A 20,593-nucleotide genomic window follows, 5' to 3' on the forward strand; every position below is an offset into this window, starting at 1 on the left:
GACCTCGACTTCCAAACCCTGGTCTCCTTTTCCCTCCAGCTGCAGCTTTCCTAGTTCAGTGGAACCCGCCACCCCTCACTCCAGCCCCCCACCCCACCTCTAGTTCAAGGGCAGACTCCCCGACCTCCTCTACAGCCTCTTAAATTCAGAGGTAACCCCCACCATCCAGTCCAGCTCCAGCTCCACAAATTTAGGGTGGGTGCCCACGGCCCCACAACCAGAGACAATCCCCCACCCCGATTCTGGCTCTCCAGCTCAGAGCTCACCCCCACCTCCCACTCCTGCCACCCGAGTTCCACCTCCTTGACCCTGCACTCGAGCCCCACTTCCCGTGCCCTTGGCCACAACTGACTGTACCTCTGTGGCTCTGTGCTTCTGGGAAGTTGAGGGGGGGTGGGGGGTGGGGGGGTGGAATGGCTGAGGTTACCAGGCGGGTTATAAGTAAATTCCATATTTGTTTATCAAATAACAAAATAGAACAGAATAAAGGGTTGGAATATGAGTACAAATGGTTTAAATTTTTAAAAAGTGGCCAGTAAAGGTCTCGATTTGAAAGAGTTGAGGGAGGAGCCACAAAGTTATCTAGGGGGAGAGCAGCCTAGGCAGCAGGCACAGCCTGTGCAAAGGTCCTGAGGTAGGACTGTGCCTGGTGCATTTGAGGAAGAGTGAGGTGGCTGGAACTGTGAGTAGGGTACTAGCGGGGAGGCCGTGAGGGTGGGAAGATTGTACAGTGTGACCATCCAGGACCCCAGGGGTTCAATAGAGGCCAAGAATTTTTAGAGGCATCCAGAAAAATTTGTTACTCAAACTACCATGTTGTCTCCGGAATGTTCAGAGAAGAGTGCAAGCACTAAGTGTGATGAGCTTTTGCTTAAAGTCACAGGATAGAAACCACCTTCTCGGAGTGCCCCATTTCTTAGGATCACCGGAAGGCCGCAGCGTTTGTAAACGGAGTTCTAGATTTTTCTCACTTTGTAAGAACTCCTGAGAGTGGCCAATGAGAGCAGTGGAAACTGCTGAGCTGAGGCAGCAAACGGAATGAATTCCTCATAGACAGATACGTTCACAAGCAAAAGGGTAAGAAGGCACTTTAACAAGTTAGAGCAGGGACCAGAGAGGGAAGTGAGCGCGCTTCTGGGAAGGGGTTTAAAAGGTTCTGGGCCCTGAGGGTATCGCAGCCTGGGGAGGGGTGGGGTCCAGGGCTGGCTCAGGGCTCCTCCCCTCAGCTCCAGGTGACACTGGGGCCTGAGTTGCACAGGAACTGGGGGTGGGAGTGACCGTGTGTCTGTTGGTGTCCTCTTTGCTCAGTGGGTCTGTGGTAATGGCCGTGAGGTGCTGCCACCAGGGTGAGCCTGAGTCCCAGAAGCCAGATGAGATGTCCATGGTGAGATGGGGGCTGGGCTGGGGGGCGGCCATCCCAAGCAGAGCAAGTCCCTGGTGCCTGAACACTCCCTTGTGTGTGTTCTTTTTCCAAGGAACCATGGGCCAATGGTCATTCTTGCCCACCAGAGCCCTGTAGGGTGGGGACTTAGATGGGCCCGGGCACCTGGGGAGGGGCAAGGTTGGAATAAAGCCCCTACTATTCCTCTGAGGCCTCCTGAATGATGGATTCCTGTCCTACTACACGCTAGGGTCACAGTGCGGACCATTTCTCTACCCCCATGGGGCCCACAGCTTTGAGGGACGGAGACAGACGACAGCCAGGGGGTCAAATAACATTTCAGATGGCTCCGAGGGCGAGGGAATCACATGTTGGGCCTGTGGCCAGATTCCAGTGGCCTGTGTGTCCAGGTTTGCTGACCGGGCAGGGAGGCTTCTCTGGGGAGGCAATGATTGAGCTGAGGCCTCAAAGGTGGGAAGGAGCACCCTGGGGAATGCCGGGCGGGTGACAGAAAGCAGGCACAGCAAGGAAAAAGGCCCCGGGGTAGGAGGAACTTGGGGTGTTTGGGAAACAGCAAAGAGGGGTGTGGTCCCTGGGAAGGAGGGTGGGTTTAACCTGAGCACCCGGTGGAGTTTTCAGCCAGTCAGTGGTGGGTCTGGTTGGTCTTCCTTCAGGTGTTTAAGGGGCAGATAAGCAGAGGGAGAAGGCGTTCCAGGAGGCAGGGGCAACGCTAATGCAAAGAAAGCCCAGACGCGCGCGGAGAGCACGGAGTCAAAATGCCCCTCCCCCCATGCCCAGTCCTGCTTTCAGGTCTGAGCTGGACCCCCTCTCTCTCCCCTCCCATTGGACAGGAGGGAAAACCGAGTGTGGGAGGAGCAGGCCTGGGGCTGGGGACCCTCCGCAGGTCAATGGACTCCTCCTGCTGCCCACTCCTGTCCCCACCAGGACCTGAAGGCTTCTCTAGCCGGGACATGGAAGCTTCGAGCCCCCTGGCCAAGACTGGGGCCTGGAGCTGCCCCCTCAGGGCTGGGTTTATCCTGCTGTAAAATGAGTGGTCAGAGAGCCTGGAGTCAAGGTCACCCCACACATGGGGGGAAAGCCGCTGGAGGGACAGTCATGCTCTAATGATTCCTGGGGGCAGCAGGCAGCAGTTCTGGTGAAACATTAACTTGTGGCGGCTCAGGAGGCAGCAGCACCATAGGAACTCCTGTCCCTGCCACAGGCCCCCATGCACTTTCCTGGGGCCGGGTTTCAGCTGCAGCTCCAGCCCCTGCTGTTTGCGGAGGGGTTATTGACCAGAGAGGCAGCACAGCGCGGTGAGCAACTTCCCCGGAGCCTCCAGGGACCCCTGAGGGCCACCCCCAAACCCTAGAGGGCTTTGCGGTGAAGCAGTTCCCAGACCTCAAGCTGGTAAAATCTTCCCATCTTACGGCACCTCTCTCTGTGTCCGCCTCTCTGTCTCTTTGTCTCTTCTCTATCTACATCTCTGTCTCTCTGTTCCTCTCTCTGTGTCTCTCCATCTCTCTCTGTCAATGTCTGTCTCTTTCCTCTTCCTCCCTCTCTCTCTCTCTCTCTCTCTCTCTCTCTCTCTCTCTCCATCTCTCTGTCTCTCTCCATTTCTCTCTCTGACGCTCTGTGTTTCCATCTCTCTCCCTCTCATAAGCAAACACAGGAACAATTAAACTTAACACCCACCTGCCCTGTTCTCCCACACACTAGGTCAGCCTCCTGGCCACTCTCTCTCTTATACCTGTCTTGGTGATACCTCCCGGTCACTCTGCCCGCAGCCTCCTGGCTGGGTCCTAAGGGTGGTATTCGGGTGTGTCCAGTCTGGGCCTGGTGCTCAGGTAGTTAAAGGCTTCTGCTGAGGGAAGCCTGGACCGCCCTCTTGGGCAGGGCCCGTCCTCCCCTACCCAGCTCCATGGCAGGTCACAGGACTCCTCAGTGCCAGGCCTGCCTGGGCCTCACAGGGCTGGTGTGAGTCTGGAGTGCTCGGAGGTGGTGGGCTGGGGTCTCCAAACCTCCAGAGCTGGTCTGGGAACTGAATGGCTCCCCCAAGGGACCGGGGGCCAGGGGACTTCTTCCTGAGGGACCTGATGGTCCCAAGCTGCTGACCACAGCAGGGAGCAGGGAGGGGGCTTGAGGAGTGTATGTGGGCACCCAGCCCCTGTCCCTGGACGGAGGCCCCTGCAGAGGTCCAGGTGGTGTCCACACCGGTGCCTGTGCTGGAGCCTAGCTACCTCAATTGCGTATCTGTGGGTTCCAGGAGAGGGTGCAGGGTGTGGGAGTGAGCTCCCCATCTAGGGGGCATGGCTGGGCTACTGGGGCCTGGGGTTTCACATCCATCTCCCCAGGTTCAGAGACGCCTGCAGCATGAGGCGCAGCGGAACAGCACTTTCCTTCCTGCTAAGTGAGGTGAGTGGTAGGAGATGGCCTTATACAGGCCATGGGGGAGGGGTGTCCCAGCAACCCCCTACTCGGAAACACCCAGAGCTGCCTGGAGACCCACTTCCAAGTGGGGAAACCAAGGCCAGAGAGGCTACTCGAAGTCTGAGACTCAATCCAGGTGTCTAGTCCAGGGTTGCAGCCACTATCTTTGGGTACAAGGGACCAATGGGGCAGGGGAGGCAGAGACTCTTGGGTCTGGAACCAAGGTTTTTTATTGCCCGAGGAAAGGAGGCCACACTTTTGGGTCAGAGCCAATGGCTCCATTCATAGAGACTGGAGCAGGCTTAAAGGTGGCAGTGAGCAGGATTTAGGTAGTGAGTTCATTCAGCAGGAGCTGGGTTTGAATCCCAGGCTGGCCACTGACACCTGAGTGGCTGATAACCTCTCCAGGACTATTTCCTTGTGTAAAAAAAAAAGGGGGGGTGGCTAAAACCTTGAGAGAGGTCAGGATGAGCCAGCAGGCAAGTACCCACATATAAGTTTTCTCTCTTTACCACAACCAGCATGGCTAGAGAGCGGATGAGTTCCTGAGTAGGGGCGGCTGGGGATTGAGAAAAAGAAAGAGATAGACACAGAGACAGTAGGGAAAGCTGGGACCAGGTGGGACAGCTGTCCTCGGATGGAGAGACAATGACCCAGAGCCAGTGCAGTACATTTATTTTATACAGTATGATTCCAGGGAAGTTTTACTAGAGTTTAAGACAAAGGAAATTATGTGAAATAATGGTTAAAGAACAAGCTGTAATTCTTCATTCTTGTGACTTCTTTTTAATTGTCACTCCTGGCTGAGCCCGGATAATTGTGTCCGTTCCTTGCACCTGGCTGAACTTAAATAATGAAAGCCACCCCCTGGCACCTGAGCTAAGGGTTAGGCTGACAACATACCTGAATCTGGCATGTATGTTTCCAGGACGTGGCTCTGCTGATGTCACTGGACTCAGCCGACAATCAGCTCAGGTGCCTTCCCAGGTGCTCTCTACATCTCCCCCTTTTTTATTTTTAAATGCAGCTTATGGACATCTAATTGGAGCCTTCAGACTTGAGATCGCAGGAGCTTGCTGCTGACTGAAAGAAAGCAGGATAAAATTAGTAGTACACAAAGGAATCCTATTAGGTACCAAGTGGTGTGTTTTAACATATTCCATGGATTAAATCCTTTTAAATCATCCAGCAATTCTTTTGCCAGTTTTGCAGGAGATATAATTTCATCATGACTATTCTGAATGGCTTGCACATGTTTGTGTAGCCACACTAGGTCTATACTGATATTATTATGATGCCATATTCCCTGTAGGTGCATCTTAATTTTACTCCAATCCCATAGAGAACTGTTATAGCGGGCTGAAGTCACACAAATATGTGTAAAAGCAGCATGGTATTACAGTTGCTGTTTAGTCTTGACACTTTCTAATTGATTACATAGTCCTATTACTACAGTTTCCAAAGCATTTAGCTTTGTTTCTAGCTTTTTGTTTATATCTTCTTTTTTTTTTTTATTGCTTAAAGTATTACAAAGGGTATTACATATGTGTCCTTTTTTCCCCCGCCCTTGACAAACCCCTGGCCTCCCCTACCCCCCAGTGTCTTATGTCCATTGGTTATGCTTATATGCATGCATACAAGTCCTTCGGTTGATCTCTTACCCCCTTCCCTCCTGCCCCCCAACCCTCCCCGGCCTTCCCGCTGCAGTTTGACAATCTGTTTGAGGCAGCTCTGCCTCTGTATCTATTATTGTTCAAAAGTTTATAATGGTCTCTATTATCCATGAATGTGTGAGATCATGTGGTATTTTTCCTTCATTGACTGGCTTATTTCACTTAGCATAATGCTCTCCAGTTCCATCCATGCCGTTGCAAATGGTAAGAGTTCCTTCTTTTTTACAGCAGCATAGTATTCCATCGTGTAGATGTACCACAGTTTTCTAATCCATTCATCTACTGATGGGCACTTAGGCTGTTTCCAGATCTTAGCTATGTTTATATCTTCTTGATCATAAAATACAGTCAAGGTGTTCTGAGCCAATTCATTGACAAACTCTGCATTCTGGATGCTTTGGGTCAATGCAAGAGAAGCAGTCACAGCCAATGCGATAACAGTAACTGGGGTAACAAGACCAAAAATAATAAGTCCCACAGCACGCTTTTCCCGGGATAGCTGATTGTGTAATTCCTGCAATGCCTAGAGGCCCGCATCATGATACCATTTTCCTGTTATATTGGTAGGAAGCATAATAAAAGAAGGCTGCTTTAAAATTAATATATCTTCATTCAGGTTATGCCTGGAAACACAGCTGGTAAGGTTACACAGTGATGGTGTTGGACAGCATACTGGGTGTCTAATCTGGTGATGTTTACATTTCCAGTCACCAATACATATGGGGGCTGGAAACAGGCTTGTATGCCATAGCAAGGGCTTGATGAACATGCTCCTTTAATATCAGCTAAGAAAGAGCCAGTAAAATTAAGAAAGTCAAGGGCAGCGGCTAAACGCCACAGATATTTCTGTAAATTTCCTGTTTTTGTGGTCAGGGCGTTACCCACAAACCCTTCTGGTGACATAGGCTCGTGATGGGGACGTTTAGCATCAAGCCTGTGAGACCAACCCAATACATACAAGTCAGAGCCAGAAATATTATGTCTCACTGGTACAGGGTTGGCACAATCTTGCCATTGAGGAAATGCTTCCAGCTCAGTAGTGGTGCTATTAGGACAGTAGGGAAGTGGGGGATGCTTATCAGACAGCCATCTGGTGGTCTTAGGAAACCCTAGTTTAGTAACTGTCTGAATATATTTTCCCACATCCCAGGGGCCCGAGACGTTAGCAACGTCTGTACCTCCCTCCGTAGGACGTCTTATTTTCTTGGCCAAGCTGCAAACATTCTGAAGTCCCCTTTTTCCGTAAACAAATAGGGAGCTCCCCACTAAAGCCATTATAAGTATAATCACCTTGGGAAGAAGGAGTTATGGCCTTGTCGGAGTACCCCCGACCATATTGGTGTTGTTAGTAAACACTGGGAGTGATTCCCCGGTCCAGGTGGCTGGATTGACCACAGCGGGGTCTGGAACATATGTCCAGTAAGTTTCTGCTGCAGCCATACTTACCTGGCAGCTGACAAGTGCCATCATAGCAACAAAAAGGGTGGAGGGGGTTACCTGAACCCCCTGTTCTTTCACCACCTGCCGAGCATTGATGGTCAGCTTCTTCAGTTGACCCCATGTGGGGACACTAGCTTCTCGGGTGGCCTTGGTCACCTGCCTTCTGCTCTCCTCCTTCTTCAGGGCCAGTGGCTGAGCTGGCACCATCACGGGAGGTGTGACCTTCAGCTTCTTGAACGGTGGGATGAGCTCTTCTCCCAGGTCCATGGTCATGACGCACCACTTGCTCTGGCACCCAGATGGGGTTAGAAGCACCTTCTGGGAAGATACAAATGTGGCCCCTTCCCCACATCATTACAGATCTGGCCCTCTCCACTGCCCTGTTTGTAAATCCTTCCATCGTGCCATACCAGCAGATGCCATGGCGCCAGGAGCTTGATGCCTCTCGGCTGCTGTGCGACCCTCATTGTCACAATTTAAAAATTTAAAGTATAAAGAGCATGATTTAACTGATTCTGTGGAGTAGGATAATACCCATCTCCCCCTTTTTGTTTTTGTAACTGGGTCTTCAAGGTTCGATTGGCTCTTTCTACAATCGCCTGTCCCTGAGGATTATAGGGAATTCCTGTTTTATGTATTATTTGGTATTGCTTGCAAAACTGCTGAAAGGAGGAGCTAGCATAGGCAGGTCCATTGTCTGTTTTTATTTATAGGGGCCGTCCCATGACTGGAAAAGCCGCTAGGCAGTGGTTAATTACATGCTTTGCGCTTTCCTTCATGAGAGAGAAAAGAAACATTCGAGGCCTTTTAGAGCCTATTGGGATGATGTAAAGTCAATTCTAGATCAAGAGAAAGTTTCTTAAAATTCAAACCCTTGAAGGGACGTCAAACTTGATTTTACCAAAAGATTATATATTCAAGCCCTAACCGGTTTGGCTCAGTGGATAGAGCGTCAGCCTGCGGACTGAAAGGTCCCAGGTTCGATTCCGGCCAAGGGCATGTACCTTGGTTGCGGGCACATCCCCAGTAGGAGATGTGCAAGAGGCAACTGATTGATGTTTCTCTCCCATCGATGTTTCTAACTCTCTATCCCTCTCCCTTCCTCTCTGTGAAAAATCAATAAAATATATTTAAAAAAAGATTATATATTCAAGTGTATTAGACAGGAACATAGGCTAGTAAACTTCAGTTCCTATGATTAAAAGATGTTTTTTAAAATACCTGATTAATATAACATAATTATTTTACTAGAAAAGAACTAACCAAAATAAGGTTTATTTTTTAACTTTATTTGTCCTTGGATGTGGACAGCAAATGACACTAATTGGATTTCTGCTATCAATCTTCCTAAATATTTTGACATAAGTTATTTACTCTTGGTTTAGGGAGGCAAAATGTAAAAACCTTAATTTTTCAATGATGACCAAAAAATAAATAGCCAATATTTTTTTAGATTGACATTTATGAACACACTTTAAATGTACTCTTACTTTTAAGAAAATATACCTTTAACAAAGTACAAGAGACCTTCTGTAATAAAAGCTAAGAGCAGGTGAATTAAAACTTGTCTAGCAATTAATGCTTCAGTATTTTATGTTATTTAAAAATATTTAGATGTTTATTATTTAACCTAGCAATGCTCCAAAGTCAGTTCTGGCTGGGCAGCTGCGAGCTAAACCTTTCTTATCATCTGAGTCACCCCCATCACAGTGACGCTTGTCCCGCTCTGCCTCAAACTCTAGCTCCCGCCCATAATTAGGAGGTAAATCTTTATCTGGCAGGCTTTTGACTGCAGTGGCAGGAGTGGCAGGCGGAGGAGGAGGTGGCGCAGAGGGGGGAAGTGGTGTTTTTTGAGATTCGCACCCCTCCACTGTAGGCTGTAAAGCCGTGGCCACACCCTGCTTAGACATCCTTAAACTCTCCTGCTCTGGATCAAGGCAATTACGAATTAAAGGCCATAGTGTGAATGTAGGAATAGGAATCTTCTCTGGACCTTCTGCTGTGTATCGTCACGCAACGGCTTTCCAACCTTTTCCCAGGTTTGAAAGTTGACAGTTCCCTCTTCAGGAAACCAAGTTTCATTAACAAAACAAGAAATCAAGAATGTGACTATGCTTACAGAGCATCCTCTAGCTTTGAGCATAGTTTTAAGCATTTGTGAGTAGAGATCTCTTTCCTGAATTTCCCATGTTTACACCCAGCTATTTCAATCCGCTCCTTACCTTACTTCTTGAATTCGATGCGTGGTCACTCCTGGAGCGTCCCCTCACCTGACTTTTGAGAGTTCCCCTGTACTCAGGTCCCTGATTCCGGGTGCCAGATACAAGTTTTTCTCTCTTTACTGTGACCAGCACGGCTAGAGAGCGAACGAGTTCCTGAGTAGGGGCAGCTGGGAATTGAGAAAAAGAAAGAGACAGACACAGAGACAGCAGGGAAAGCTGGGACCAGGTGGGACAGCTGTCCTCAGATGGAGAGACAGTGACCCAGAGCCAGTGCAGCGCGTTTATTTTATACAGTATGATTCCAGGAAGTGTTACTAGAATTTAAAACAAAGGAAATTATGTGAAATCATGGTTAAAGATCAAGCTGTAATTCTTCATTCTTGTGACTTCTTTGTAATTGTCACTCCTGGCTGAGCCCGGATAATTGTGCCCGTTCCTTGCGCCTGGCTGAACTTAAATAATGAAAGCCACCCCCTGGTGCCTGAGCTAAGGGTCAGGCTGACAACATACCTGCATCTGGCATGGTGTGTTTCCAGGACGTGGCTCTGCTGATGTCACTGGACTCAGCCGACAATCAGCTCGGGTGCCTTCGCAGGCACTCTCTACACCCACACACATTAATACATTTATCCACCCCCATCTCTGAGCCACATCTTCCTCCTCTGTAAAGTGGGGGCCTCTTGGCACTCCCCCAAACATTCAGTTTACAGCATCAGTCATTCCCTTTGCACAAGGAACACCTAGTGCCCGGCCTAGCACTATGCATGGGGGCACAGAGACCCATAGACTCAGGAGACAGATGTTAAGCTAAGACCAAAAATAAAGTAGGTGAGTATGAGTGCGGCTGCCCAGGCTGGGATGGAAGGGCTTCTCTGAGGAGGTGACAATTGAGCTGAAGAATGGATGAAAATAAGCAGCCAGGCCCAGCCGGCATGGCTCAGTGGTTGAGCATTGGCCTATGAACTTGGAGGTCACGGTTTGATTCCCAGTCAGGCACATGCCTGGATTTCAGGCTCTATCCCCAGTGTGGGGCATGGAGGAGGCAGCTGATCAATGATTCTCATCATTGATGTTTCTATCTCTCTCTCTCCCTCTCCCTTCCTCTTTGAAATTAAAATATATATATATATCATAAAGCAAATCACATCCCTTGAAAGCTCTCAATCCACTCTCAGAATTAATTCCCAATTCCTCACCCCACCCCTGAGGCCATGCCTCAACTCTTCACTCCACGCCCACCTTCTGCTGTTCCTCTAACCCACCAGCTTATTCTCACCTCAGGGCCTTTGCACCTGCTGTTCCTTCTGTCTGGTGTGCTATCTCCCAAGCTCTCTCCTGGTCAGCGCCTTCTCCTCTTTTCAAGTCTCAGATGAAAATTACCTCCTCAGAAAGGCCCCCTAACTATGTCTGAGTGACATTTATCCCCCCATCACTCTCCAGGTCCTTACGTGGTTTCATTTTCTTTCAAGCACCATGGGAACTAACTTATTTATCTGTCGAATAAATAAATGAATATGAATGTGGGCAGTGGTTTTGCCATCTGAGCTCAATTTCCCCAAGCAGCTGACATCAGTGGGCTTCCTGTCCTGGGAGGGGCCTGCTTTCCACACACCCTCTGCTTTCCCCGAACACCATCCCAGCTGCTGGGAACCCTCCCTCCTGGGGGAGGCCAAGCGTCGACTACTTAGATTTCTGCATCAGAATTCAGGTGCCTGTGGGAGAGGGTGGGGATGGTCAGTTATGCTCAAATCGGGGCGGGGGGGAGGCGGTCAGGAATCCTGGGTCCTAGAAGGATCAAGTCTGTGCAAAGAGCTGGGGGAGAGGGTAGCTCAGCAGCCCCCAGCTGTGTAACCCACAGCAGGTCATATCTCTCTGAACATTAACATCCTCTTCTGTGGCATGGAAATAAGAGAAGAAAAGGAGCTATGCAGTTTCCCCGCACCTAGTAGAGGCTCTGAGGTGTGAACGGGTGTGCACTGCCTTCAGCTTCTCCCCTGCTCCCCTTGCCCTGGCTCTGGCCCTGCTCAGCCTTGTGGTCTTGGACCTCACTTTCTAAATCTGAATGTTTAGTCTGGTGGTGGACACAGACGCATTGGTGAGGCTCAGGGGCAGAGCAGAACACGGCTGGGCCGCCCCTGTGAGTTCCACTTCTCCCGCGCCCCCATTTACCTCTTTGACCCCCAGCACACACCCTCCGCTGTGGCTTCCAGTTTGGGTGCCACTCCCTGGGGTCAGCACCGCGGACAGCTCCCAGCCTGTGGCTGGCACGGGCAGCCCCCTATTCTTTTTTTTTTTTTTTTTTAAGCAAAGGGGGAAATGTATTAAAGAACAAGCACAGATTCCCACGTGGGAGGGGGAAAGAGTCCCCTGTTCCTTTTTTTTTAAATATATTTTATTTATTTTTTACAGAGAGGAAGGGAGAGAGAGAGAGAGTTAGAAACATCAATGAGAGAGAAACATCGATCAGCTGCCTCCTGCACACCCCCCACTGGGGATGTGCCCTCCACCAAGGCACATGCCCTTGACCGGAATCGAACCCGGGACCCTTCAGTCTGTAGACCGGCGCTCTATTCACTGAGCCAAACCGGTTACGGCCTTTTTTTTTTTTTTAAGACAAAAAGAACAGCGATGCAGAGGGCATGGGCACAACCCGAACGGACGGTGGCCCTTGGCAGCAGCCGCAGCAGGAGCTGGGCCAGGAGGCCGGCAGGGTGGGGGCAGGATGCTGGCTGGGAGCTAAAGGGGGCCTGGGTGCGGCACCGCCTGTGGGGTTATGGCACGTGTGGGAGTGTTCACGGTGAGCCGGCCACAGCCGGGAGGGACCGAGGCGGGGCAGGGTGAGCGGGAGGCAGGCATACGGGCATGTGTGGGGAGGTGGGGGCTCGCCGGCCCGGCCACCTAGATCAGCAACCTCTCTGAGTCCGGGAGGAAGGCAGGGTCTGGGAGGCCTCTGTGGGAAGCTCCTCGGGGTCAGGGCCCCCTATTCTTTTATCACCTACGACCCAGAGGAAGGTGTTTGGCTCAGTGGACAGAGCGTCGCCCTGCGGACTGAGGGGTCCCAGGTTCGATTCCGGTCAAGGGCATGGGCCTTGGTTGTGGGCACATCCCAAGTAGGGAGTGTGCAGGAGGCAGCTGATCGATGTTTCTAACTCTCTATCCCTCTCCCTTCCTCTCTGTAAAAAAAAAATCAATTATATATAAATACCTCTAGCATACTTGCAAACATTTTATTTAGTTTCTCCTATCCAGTCCTTCCTCTGGTACTGTTTTCACACCACCACCCCTCCCCCATGGGGAAACTGAGGCATGCTTGCCCTAGACCCGGCAGCATCTGTTGGGCTGGAGAACTTACATTCCTGACTCATTAACTGAACCTGATTCTGTTTGGTGTTTAAATGCCTCTAGTGTTGCCCTAACCTGTTTGGCTCAGTGGACAGAGCGTCGCCCTGCGGACTGAGGGGTCCCAGGTTCGATTCCGGTCAAGGGCATGTGCCTTGGTTGTGGGCACATCCCAAGTAGGGAGTGTGCAGGAGGCAGCTGATCGATGTTTCTAACTCTCTATCCCTCTCCCTTCCTCTCTGTAAAAAAAAATCAATTATATATAAATACCTCTAGCATACTTGCAAACATTTTATTTAATTTCTCCTATCCAGTCCTTCCTTAAGAAATGAACTGAGGTTCAGAATCCAGAATCCCATCTCCACCATTTATTTACCAGCTGTAACCTTGGGCAAGTTACTAAAGCTCTGAGACTCAGTTTTCTTTTTTTGTAATATGAAGACAATGGTATAAAATGGCCTCACCGTGCCTCATGAGCTGACCCACAAGGGTGTCTTAGAACAGCACCTATGTGGAATGAGTGTGCAAGAAAGATTGGCTATTGGTACTGCCATTATTATTCACTTGTTTATTTACTGCATGTTTTATTTTTATATTTTAATAAATAATATAACATGAAATACCATTAAAGTGCCTATTATTATAACAAACAGCAGTATATATTACATGATGTTATAAATAATGAATATACTGTGTATTAATTGATTAATAAATAAATATTGCTGTAATACCTTCTATAGGCCAGGCACTATTCACATCCGGCAAGGTTGAGGTCCATCTCCCCATTTCATAGATGAGGAAACTGAGGTTCAGAGAAGTAAATTCACTCAGGGGGGGAGTAAAACTGAGGTACAGCTCTCTGGGCCAGCCCAGGTATCTGGGTGAAGGAATCTCAGAGCATCATGGTCCCAGGGAGCCAGGAAGGTCCATGCCTGGGAACTCACTCATGTCTTGTTACTGTCTCCCTAGCAGGTCCGAGAGTCTGTGGATTCTAGCTCAGCCCCTGTGAGTCCCCGTGGCAGTGGTGTCATCTGGAGACGCTTCTCAGGGACCCCATTGCTGCCACCGCTGTCGAGCCGCCTCCGGCCCCCTGGAGAAACGGAGCCCAGCTCCTGTGTGGTGTTCACCATCGGGGCTCAAGGGACAGAGCAAAGCCATGGTCCAGCTTCAAGCAGGTGAGGAGGCAGATGGGGATCAAGGGGGTCAGTCCCAGGAGAGAGGGGAAAATGTCTCGTCTAGATGGACCTTTCTTTAATTTGTTCATAAAGCACTTATCAAGCACCTATTGTGTGCCAGGCCCTGTACTAGGGGCACAGCCATGGCCAAGTAGGTGCTCATAGGCTGATGGTGGAGACAGAGTCATGCCAACTGAAGAGATGAAGGTGCCATGGAGCCCAGGGGGCTTCTGACCCAGCACTGGGGAGTAGAGGGTGAGAAAGGACTTCTTGGAAGAAGTGGCATCTAAGGATGCAGAGGTGGCTTAAAGGATGAAGAGAATCAGCAAGGAGGAGCACAAGGGAGGAACAGATTGTGCAAAGCCTCAAACTCAAGAGGATCAGGTGTATGAGGAGTTGAAGACAGATCAACATGGCTGGAGGGTGGGAGGAGAGCCTGGGGAGGTGGGTAGGGGCTGGACCACACAACAACTCAGGGTGTAATGGGGAGCCATGGGTGTGTTTTCAAGAGAATGAATTGATACAATTGGCATTTTAAAAAATGCCTTCTTGCTCCCAGATTGGGGGGGGGGCGGCGGGGAGATTGTCAGGGGCAGGGTGGAAGCAGCAGGAGCCCAGTGAGAAGGCAGTTCTGGGCAGGAGACGGTAGTGTCTGAACCAGGGTGTGAGCCATGGGCTGGAGAGAAGTAGGCAGATTCGCATCCACTTCTTTTCAAAAATTGTATTTATTGATGAGAGAGATTTGTTGTTCCACTTATTTATTCATTCATTGGTTGATTCCTGTATGTGCTCTTAACAAGAACCCCCAAACGTTGGTGTATCGGGACAATGCTCTAACCAACTGAGCTACTCAGCCGGGGTGTCCACATCTACTTCTGTCAATCATGATAGAAAATGTTCTCACCCTTCCTTTTCCACTTCCCAGGAAATTTCTCCTGAGATTCGAATGCCTGGCGGGAAGGGCCTTGAGTTTCTAGAACTGGGGAAGGGAGAGGCATGCCTGTGAGGTGGGGCCCATGGTGTGTCACAGAACAAATGAGATTCTGCCATTTCCACTGGGCATTGGTGTGGCGATGAAAGGGTGCCCTTCTTTGCCCACTCCCACTGTTGGCGGCCCTGACCAGAGGCAGCTTGTGTGCCCACCCCAGGCATGCAAGTTTTTCTGTTCTCCCCAGATCCCTACCCTGTGTGAGTGAGGAGTTTCGGACTCCCAAGAGACCCCATGTGGGTCTGAATGGCTAAGCTTAGCTTCCTGAGCTTGGTGGATAGACGGCCGTTTGTTACTACCTCTGAGGACCAGAGCCTTTGACTCTGCACCCAGACTCCTTTGCTACCGTCACTGGGGAGGGTTGAGGACCCGCCGCTGTTCAGCCTTCAGCACCTCCTGGGCGGACGGCGCCCTAGTCTGGAGGTGCTCAGGAACCCCCGTCTCCCTGATGACTTCAGCACCAACAGGTCGAGGACAGCAACTCGCTGTCTCTCCCACCCTCAATCCACTACCTTCTTCCCTTTCAAAACCTAAAGAAGGGACAGTGCCTTCACGCTGGGGGTCTCCCAAGGCCCCGTCTCTCTGCTCTCCATTCGGCAGCAACCGGGAGGACCGTTTCTGCCTTCTCCACTCCAAGTCCGGTCTTACAGGAAAACGACAGACCATTCTCGGCGCTGGGGGGTCTCCCCAGCGCCTGTCTCCAACCCCCACGCCCAGGTTTTCCACCCCCGACGCCCCGCCCCGCTATCCTTCAGCACCACCGGACACGGACAGCTCCTCGGTGTCCGCCCCGCCTTGAGCCCCTGTTGACCACCGCTGGCGCCGACAGCCCCTCGCCTCCACCCTCGCCCGGGCAGACCAGGGCGCAGACTCTGACAGTCCTCACTCCGGGACGGCTCCCTCCCCCTCCTCTCCCTGCTCCGCTCCTCTGGCGCATGGAGACCCCGGGGGTACCAGAAGGGGCGCGGGCACCCAGCGAGCTGAACCGCGCTCTCGGCGGCCAAGGCTTAGCCAGATCCCCGAAGCACCTGTGGCGGCAGCCGCGGCGCCCCATCCGTATCCAGCAGCGATTCCACTCGGACCCGGACAAGTCCGCGGGCCGCAGCCAGCAGAACCGGGGTCCGCGGCTGGGGCTCCAGAAGTCAAGGTGCTCCTGGCCCACTTCCTTCCACAGGTGGTAGGTGGGCGGGGGCAGGGCTCTCCCGAGGCGTGGGGGAGGGGAGCACGGGTCTGTGGGAGTTGGGAAGGGTCCTTGCTTCTTCAGGGGGCGGGAGTCTCCACTGTTTGGCTGAGGCCGGTGCTTTCGAGGGAAAAACTGTTTTTACATGGGGTGACGCTGGGGCATCATGATTGTTTATGGGGGGTGTGCCTGGGTGTGCCAGGTGTGGTTGCATCTCAGTGTGTGTGTGAATCTGAGCAATTGTGACCCTGTGTGTGCTCCGACCCTCTGCGTGAGTGTGCACAGCCAGCTGCCTCTCTGCGGGTGACCAGGGGTGCTCGGTGGTATGTACACCAGTTGTGTATCTGCCTGTGTGTCTTGCCCTTGTGGTCCTTGTGGGTATGTGGACCAGCGTGGCTGTCCTCGCTCTAACACAACTGAGGTCCTTTAGACCCTGGAGTGTCCTCGGATGTTTGTGGGGTGTAGCCACCTCGAGTATCTGAGAGGGCAGGTTGGGCTGTCCTCAGCCCCGGAGGAAGGAGCTTGCTCTGTGACCTGCCTTGCCACCATCCCTCTCCCCTGTCGCTGGCCCCTGTCACCAGAAGCAGGGGAAGCCTCTTGGGAGCCTGAGCACAGGATGTTTCTTCCCTTAAGAAAGGAGGGGGTGGAGAAGGGGATGTTGAAGTGGGAAGGGCTGCTCCTCCTGTTTCCTATAAAAGGTGAGTGGGACGATGAGAGAGAGATGGAGAGAAACAGCAAGTGAAACAGGGGCTCGAGGGAGCCAGAGGTGGGAGTCTCAGCGGCTGGGCCAGGGCTGGGGGGCCCAGGAGCAGGGCCCAGGAGTCCCAGATCTTTCTTGAGTGGGAGGGGGAGTTAGAGTAGGTCAGATCTAGAGTCCTGGGCTTGGTCAGGCTGGTCACCTTAGGGAGTCATTTTCCTCTCTAGATCGTCATTCTCCCACCGTGGTCCATGGCCCTCCTAGGGTTACTGGCTTCTTGACCTACAAGCCTGGCCTAACTCCCCAGCCCCAAGGCATCTGCAGCAGCTGGGATTGGAGCGCCTCCCAGGTGACCTAGCAGGTCCACTGTCCCCTTTTCCACTTCCCAGCCCTCAGTGCCTCCTGCCTCCCCCCTCCCAGTGACTCATAATTTTCCATCTTCAAGAAAGAACAAACAGAGACTGGATTTGGGCCCGTCTAGGGGGAGAGGTTCTGGAATGGGCGTGTCCCTGTGACCGTGTACTTGCAAATCCTGTCCATGCATGTATGTGCTGACCTGGGGGAGGGGCTCAGCCCTTAGGTTCCAGGCCAACTGGGTTCCGGGACAGTCTGCTAGGTGCTCCCCAGCAAGCAGAGAATACTAATGAAAGGCAAACACACAGCTGTACTTCCTGTATTTTGTTGAGAACTCTCTGTGTGGGAGCCTGGCCCCCACTGTGGCTCTTCTCCTCCGTCCCGGGTGGGTCCTAGCATCTTGTTCAGCAAACATTTATTAGCTACCTACTTCCCCCACTGTGGCTCTTCTCCCCCCTGTCCCGGGTGGGTCACTTTGGTCTGGGAGGGTCTTAGCATCTTGTTCAGCAAACATTTATTAGCTACCTACTGTGTGCCAGGGCCTGTCCTGGGGACACAGCCATGGGTAAGCAGGTGCTTACAGGCTGATGGTGGAGACAGACTCGTACCAGCTGGAGAGAGAAGGCCTCTGACCCAGCTGTGGGGGGTAGGGTGTGAAGAGGGCCTGCTTGGAAGAGGTGGCATCTAAGCTTAACCTGAAGGTTGAAGAAAAATCAGCCAGAGGGCAGGGAAGGGTATACCAATTAGACGGAACAAATTGTGAAAAACCTCAGACTCAGAAGGGTCAGGTATATGAGGAACTGAATATAAATCAACTAAAGGCCGGGTGCATGAATTCATGCACGGTTGGGGTCCGGCCAGCCCACCCTGATTGGGGCCAACTGGGCTGGGCTGGCCAGGGGGAGGGACTGTGGGTGGCTGGTGGGCTGACCCCGCCCCCTGGTCGAACTGCAGTTTGAACACCCAGTGGGAGGGACAAATTGCATATTACCCTTTTATTATATAGGATGTGGTTGGAGAGTGGGAGGGGAGACTCCCTATTCATCTCCCAAGCATTAATTGAGAACCTATGGAGTGTTGGGCCCTGAGGGCATAGCTGGTAGCAAGGCAGACCTGGTCCTACCCTTGAGGGGCTGGTGGGCAAGGCAGAAACAAATCAAATAATCATGACAATAAGTGTGAAATTGTACTTGTGAGAGAAGGTGCTCTGAGAACATTTACCCAGCTGGTCAGGGAGGGCTTCCTGGAGGGGTGATCTGAAAGATGAAGAGTCAGCAAGGGAAAGGTGTTGGGGCAAAGGCATGTGTGAGAAGGAGCCTGGCTGATTCAAGGAACAGCAAGGAGCAGGAGGAAGCCGCCACAGAGTGAACCAAGAGGAAGAGGGCGGGAGGCCAGCAGGGGTCAGGCATCACAGGGCCTCAGGAGAGGTGTGGATTCAGATGAGAGGGCAATGAGGAGCCAGAGGAGGGTCTGGAGCAGAGGAGGGGGAGATCAAACTCATGGGAGCATCTATACACGTGACACCGCCCCCACTCTCTTCTTTCTGTCTAGACTCCACGGAGACTTGGGAAAGTCATTTCTCCTCTCCTGTTTGTCCTTAAATGGGCACAACAGCACCCACATCCTGTCTCCCTGGGGCCGCCTGGTGGCAGAAGAGAAAAGTGCCTGCCCACGGCAGGAATGCTCAAATGGGGGGAGTGATGTCCTTAGGGCACCAGTGACTGCCGGGCACCTCCTCAGGTCATGCAGCACCCAGGGACAAAGTCAGGATGGGGGTCCCTGGGTCCATCCAGCCTTCAGCCTCTGCCCTTTACCCGGCAGGGCTTGGGGCCACCCAGGGTCAGGCAGGCCAGATTCCAATGCTGAGTTTCAGCGATGAGTCTCAGTTTCTCCATCCAAAAAGCTATTAATAACACATTACTGTTAAAACTGTTAATGAAATATTTAAGGTTGAATCTATTAATGAACATTAATATTAAACTATTGATAAAACATTAATGAAGTCTGGGGCTTCAGAGGGGATGAAGCCAGTTAAGCACTGAGTGGGAGAGAGCACCGGCTGGGCAGTCTATGTGGCAACTGAACACGCCGCTCTGTGCCTCAGTTTCCCCATCCCCCAAATGAGCATAATAGTCCTCATTTTCAAGAATTGCTCCGAAAAGCAAGTGATTTTTAGGTGCAGAGCCCTTGGCTCAGAGCCAGGCAAGTAGGAAGTGCTATTGGTATTGATGTGTTTAGTCTTAACCTGCCATTTCAGGTCTGTGACTTTAGGGGAGTGACTGAATTCCTCTGTGCCTCAGTTTCTCCTTGGGGACATAAGACTATTGCAAGCCCCTCCCATGGAGCTGGGATGGTGTCAAGGCTCCTGGGAGGGATCCTGGCCCCAGCGTCTCCACCAGGCTGATGCTGGCAGCCTCTATCCCCCGGGGATCGGCTATAATTAGGTGCAGCCGCAGCAGCTACAGAGGGTATTTTTGTCTTGGGGACAGCAAGTCTGGTTCCCACCAGGTGTCTGCTTGTAGGGCCACAGATGGCAGGAGGGGGTTCCCGGACAGACCCTTGATACCCCTTGTCCTCCTGGGCCCCAGCATGACCCCTCTCTGAACCTCCATTTTTCTCATCTGTACAATGAGGCCAATAGTGTGGTTAGGAGGTCAGGAGAGGGTCAGGATCTCCTCCCTGTGGTGCCTCAGGCTCCCTCCGCTGAAGCCCTGATCACCCCAAGCTGTATCTCATATTTCCCTAGGTGTGCCAGAAATGTGAGTGCCCCACAACTACTGGTATAGTCCTCCCAGAGGCAAGGCCTAGACAGTGGGGAGGAGGGCGGGAGGTCCAGCCTCCCTGGACTCAGTGGCTTCTGCCTGTGATGTGGGCATTTGGGGTCCTGCCTCCAAGTGTGACACCCTCTGAGATGTGGTTTCCTTTCCTGCAGTTCAGGGCAGGGCGACCAACCCCAGCACCTGGTATAGGCCCCTGAACTCTCCCAGACACCAGTGGTGAGGGCTCCCTTTGCAACTTCCCCCCAGGTCCTTCCTGGTGGGGGTGGGGGCGGGTAGCTGATGCTTCACAGAACAGGAGATCTGGCTGGAATGGAGAGCGGATGTTTGTCCAGTGGAGACAGCAAGCGAGGGAAAAGGATCCAGAGACAGGGCCTGGGGTATGTCAGAGCAGGTGGGGGTCATGCGGGGACTTGTGGAGGGGAACTGGAGGAGGGGGAGCCTTGCCCAGCCCTCTGCCCTGCCATGAAGTTTTGTGTGTTACCACCTTGTTGGATTCCTCAGTTTCCTCACCTGGCAAAGGAGTAAGGCTTTGTTGCTGCTGGGCAGGCCCTTTGTGGCTCCAGGCCTCAGTTTCTCCATCCGGAAAACGGGCAGAGTGGGACTGGAGTTTGTTGCTTCTGGGCAGCCCCTCAGCAAACTCCTGCCTCGATGCCCTGCTCATTATGGACGGTGCTTCCCTTTCTGACTTCTCCATTTCACTCTTTCAGCCAAGTTACCCAGACAGCTGCACTATTGCGAGACAGGTTGGCTGGTGAAAGTAGAATAATATCCGGGTTCTAGGCCGCAAAGGGCCGCCCACAAAGGGGGGGGGCAGAGAGTGGCACCCAGCTCCGTGCCTCAGTGTCCCTATTTGCCCGGGTGGGAGCTGCCCAGAACGGACCGTGGCGAGGCGGGGCGGGGCGCGCTGTCCCCTCTCCGCGGCCCCGCCCCCCCG

At 52.2% G+C, this 20,593-nt stretch overlaps 1 protein-coding gene across 7 annotated transcripts in view; it reads left to right on the plus strand.

The window, feature by feature from the left end:
• The first annotated feature begins 2,514 nt into the window (after nt 1-2,514).
• PDE4C (phosphodiesterase 4C, cAMP-specific) overlaps nt 2,515-20,593 on the plus strand; it is a 38,994-nt gene continuing 20,915 nt past the window's right edge. For 4 of the 7 annotated variants that reach the window (XM_014545779.1, XM_005873862.2, XM_005873866.2 and 1 more), the window contains exons 1-3: nt 2,983-3,358; nt 3,736-3,796; nt 13,455-13,660. In XM_014545779.1, the coding sequence (XP_014401265.1) occupies nt 3,303-3,358; nt 3,736-3,796; nt 13,455-13,660 (323 nt within the window). In that variant the 5' untranslated portion in view covers nt 2,983-3,302. Of the gene's footprint in view, nt 2,698-2,717; nt 2,792-2,982; nt 3,359-3,735; nt 3,797-13,454; nt 13,661-14,449; nt 15,826-20,593 lie in introns of those variants that run through there. The other 3 variants (XM_005873863.2, XM_005873869.2, XM_005873865.2) reach the window with 3 other exon arrangements.

Source organism: Myotis brandtii, unplaced genomic scaffold (assembly GCF_000412655.1).
Source record: "Myotis brandtii unplaced genomic scaffold, ASM41265v1 scaffold421, whole genome shotgun sequence".
NCBI lineage: Eukaryota > Metazoa > Chordata > Mammalia > Chiroptera > Vespertilionidae > Myotis > Myotis brandtii.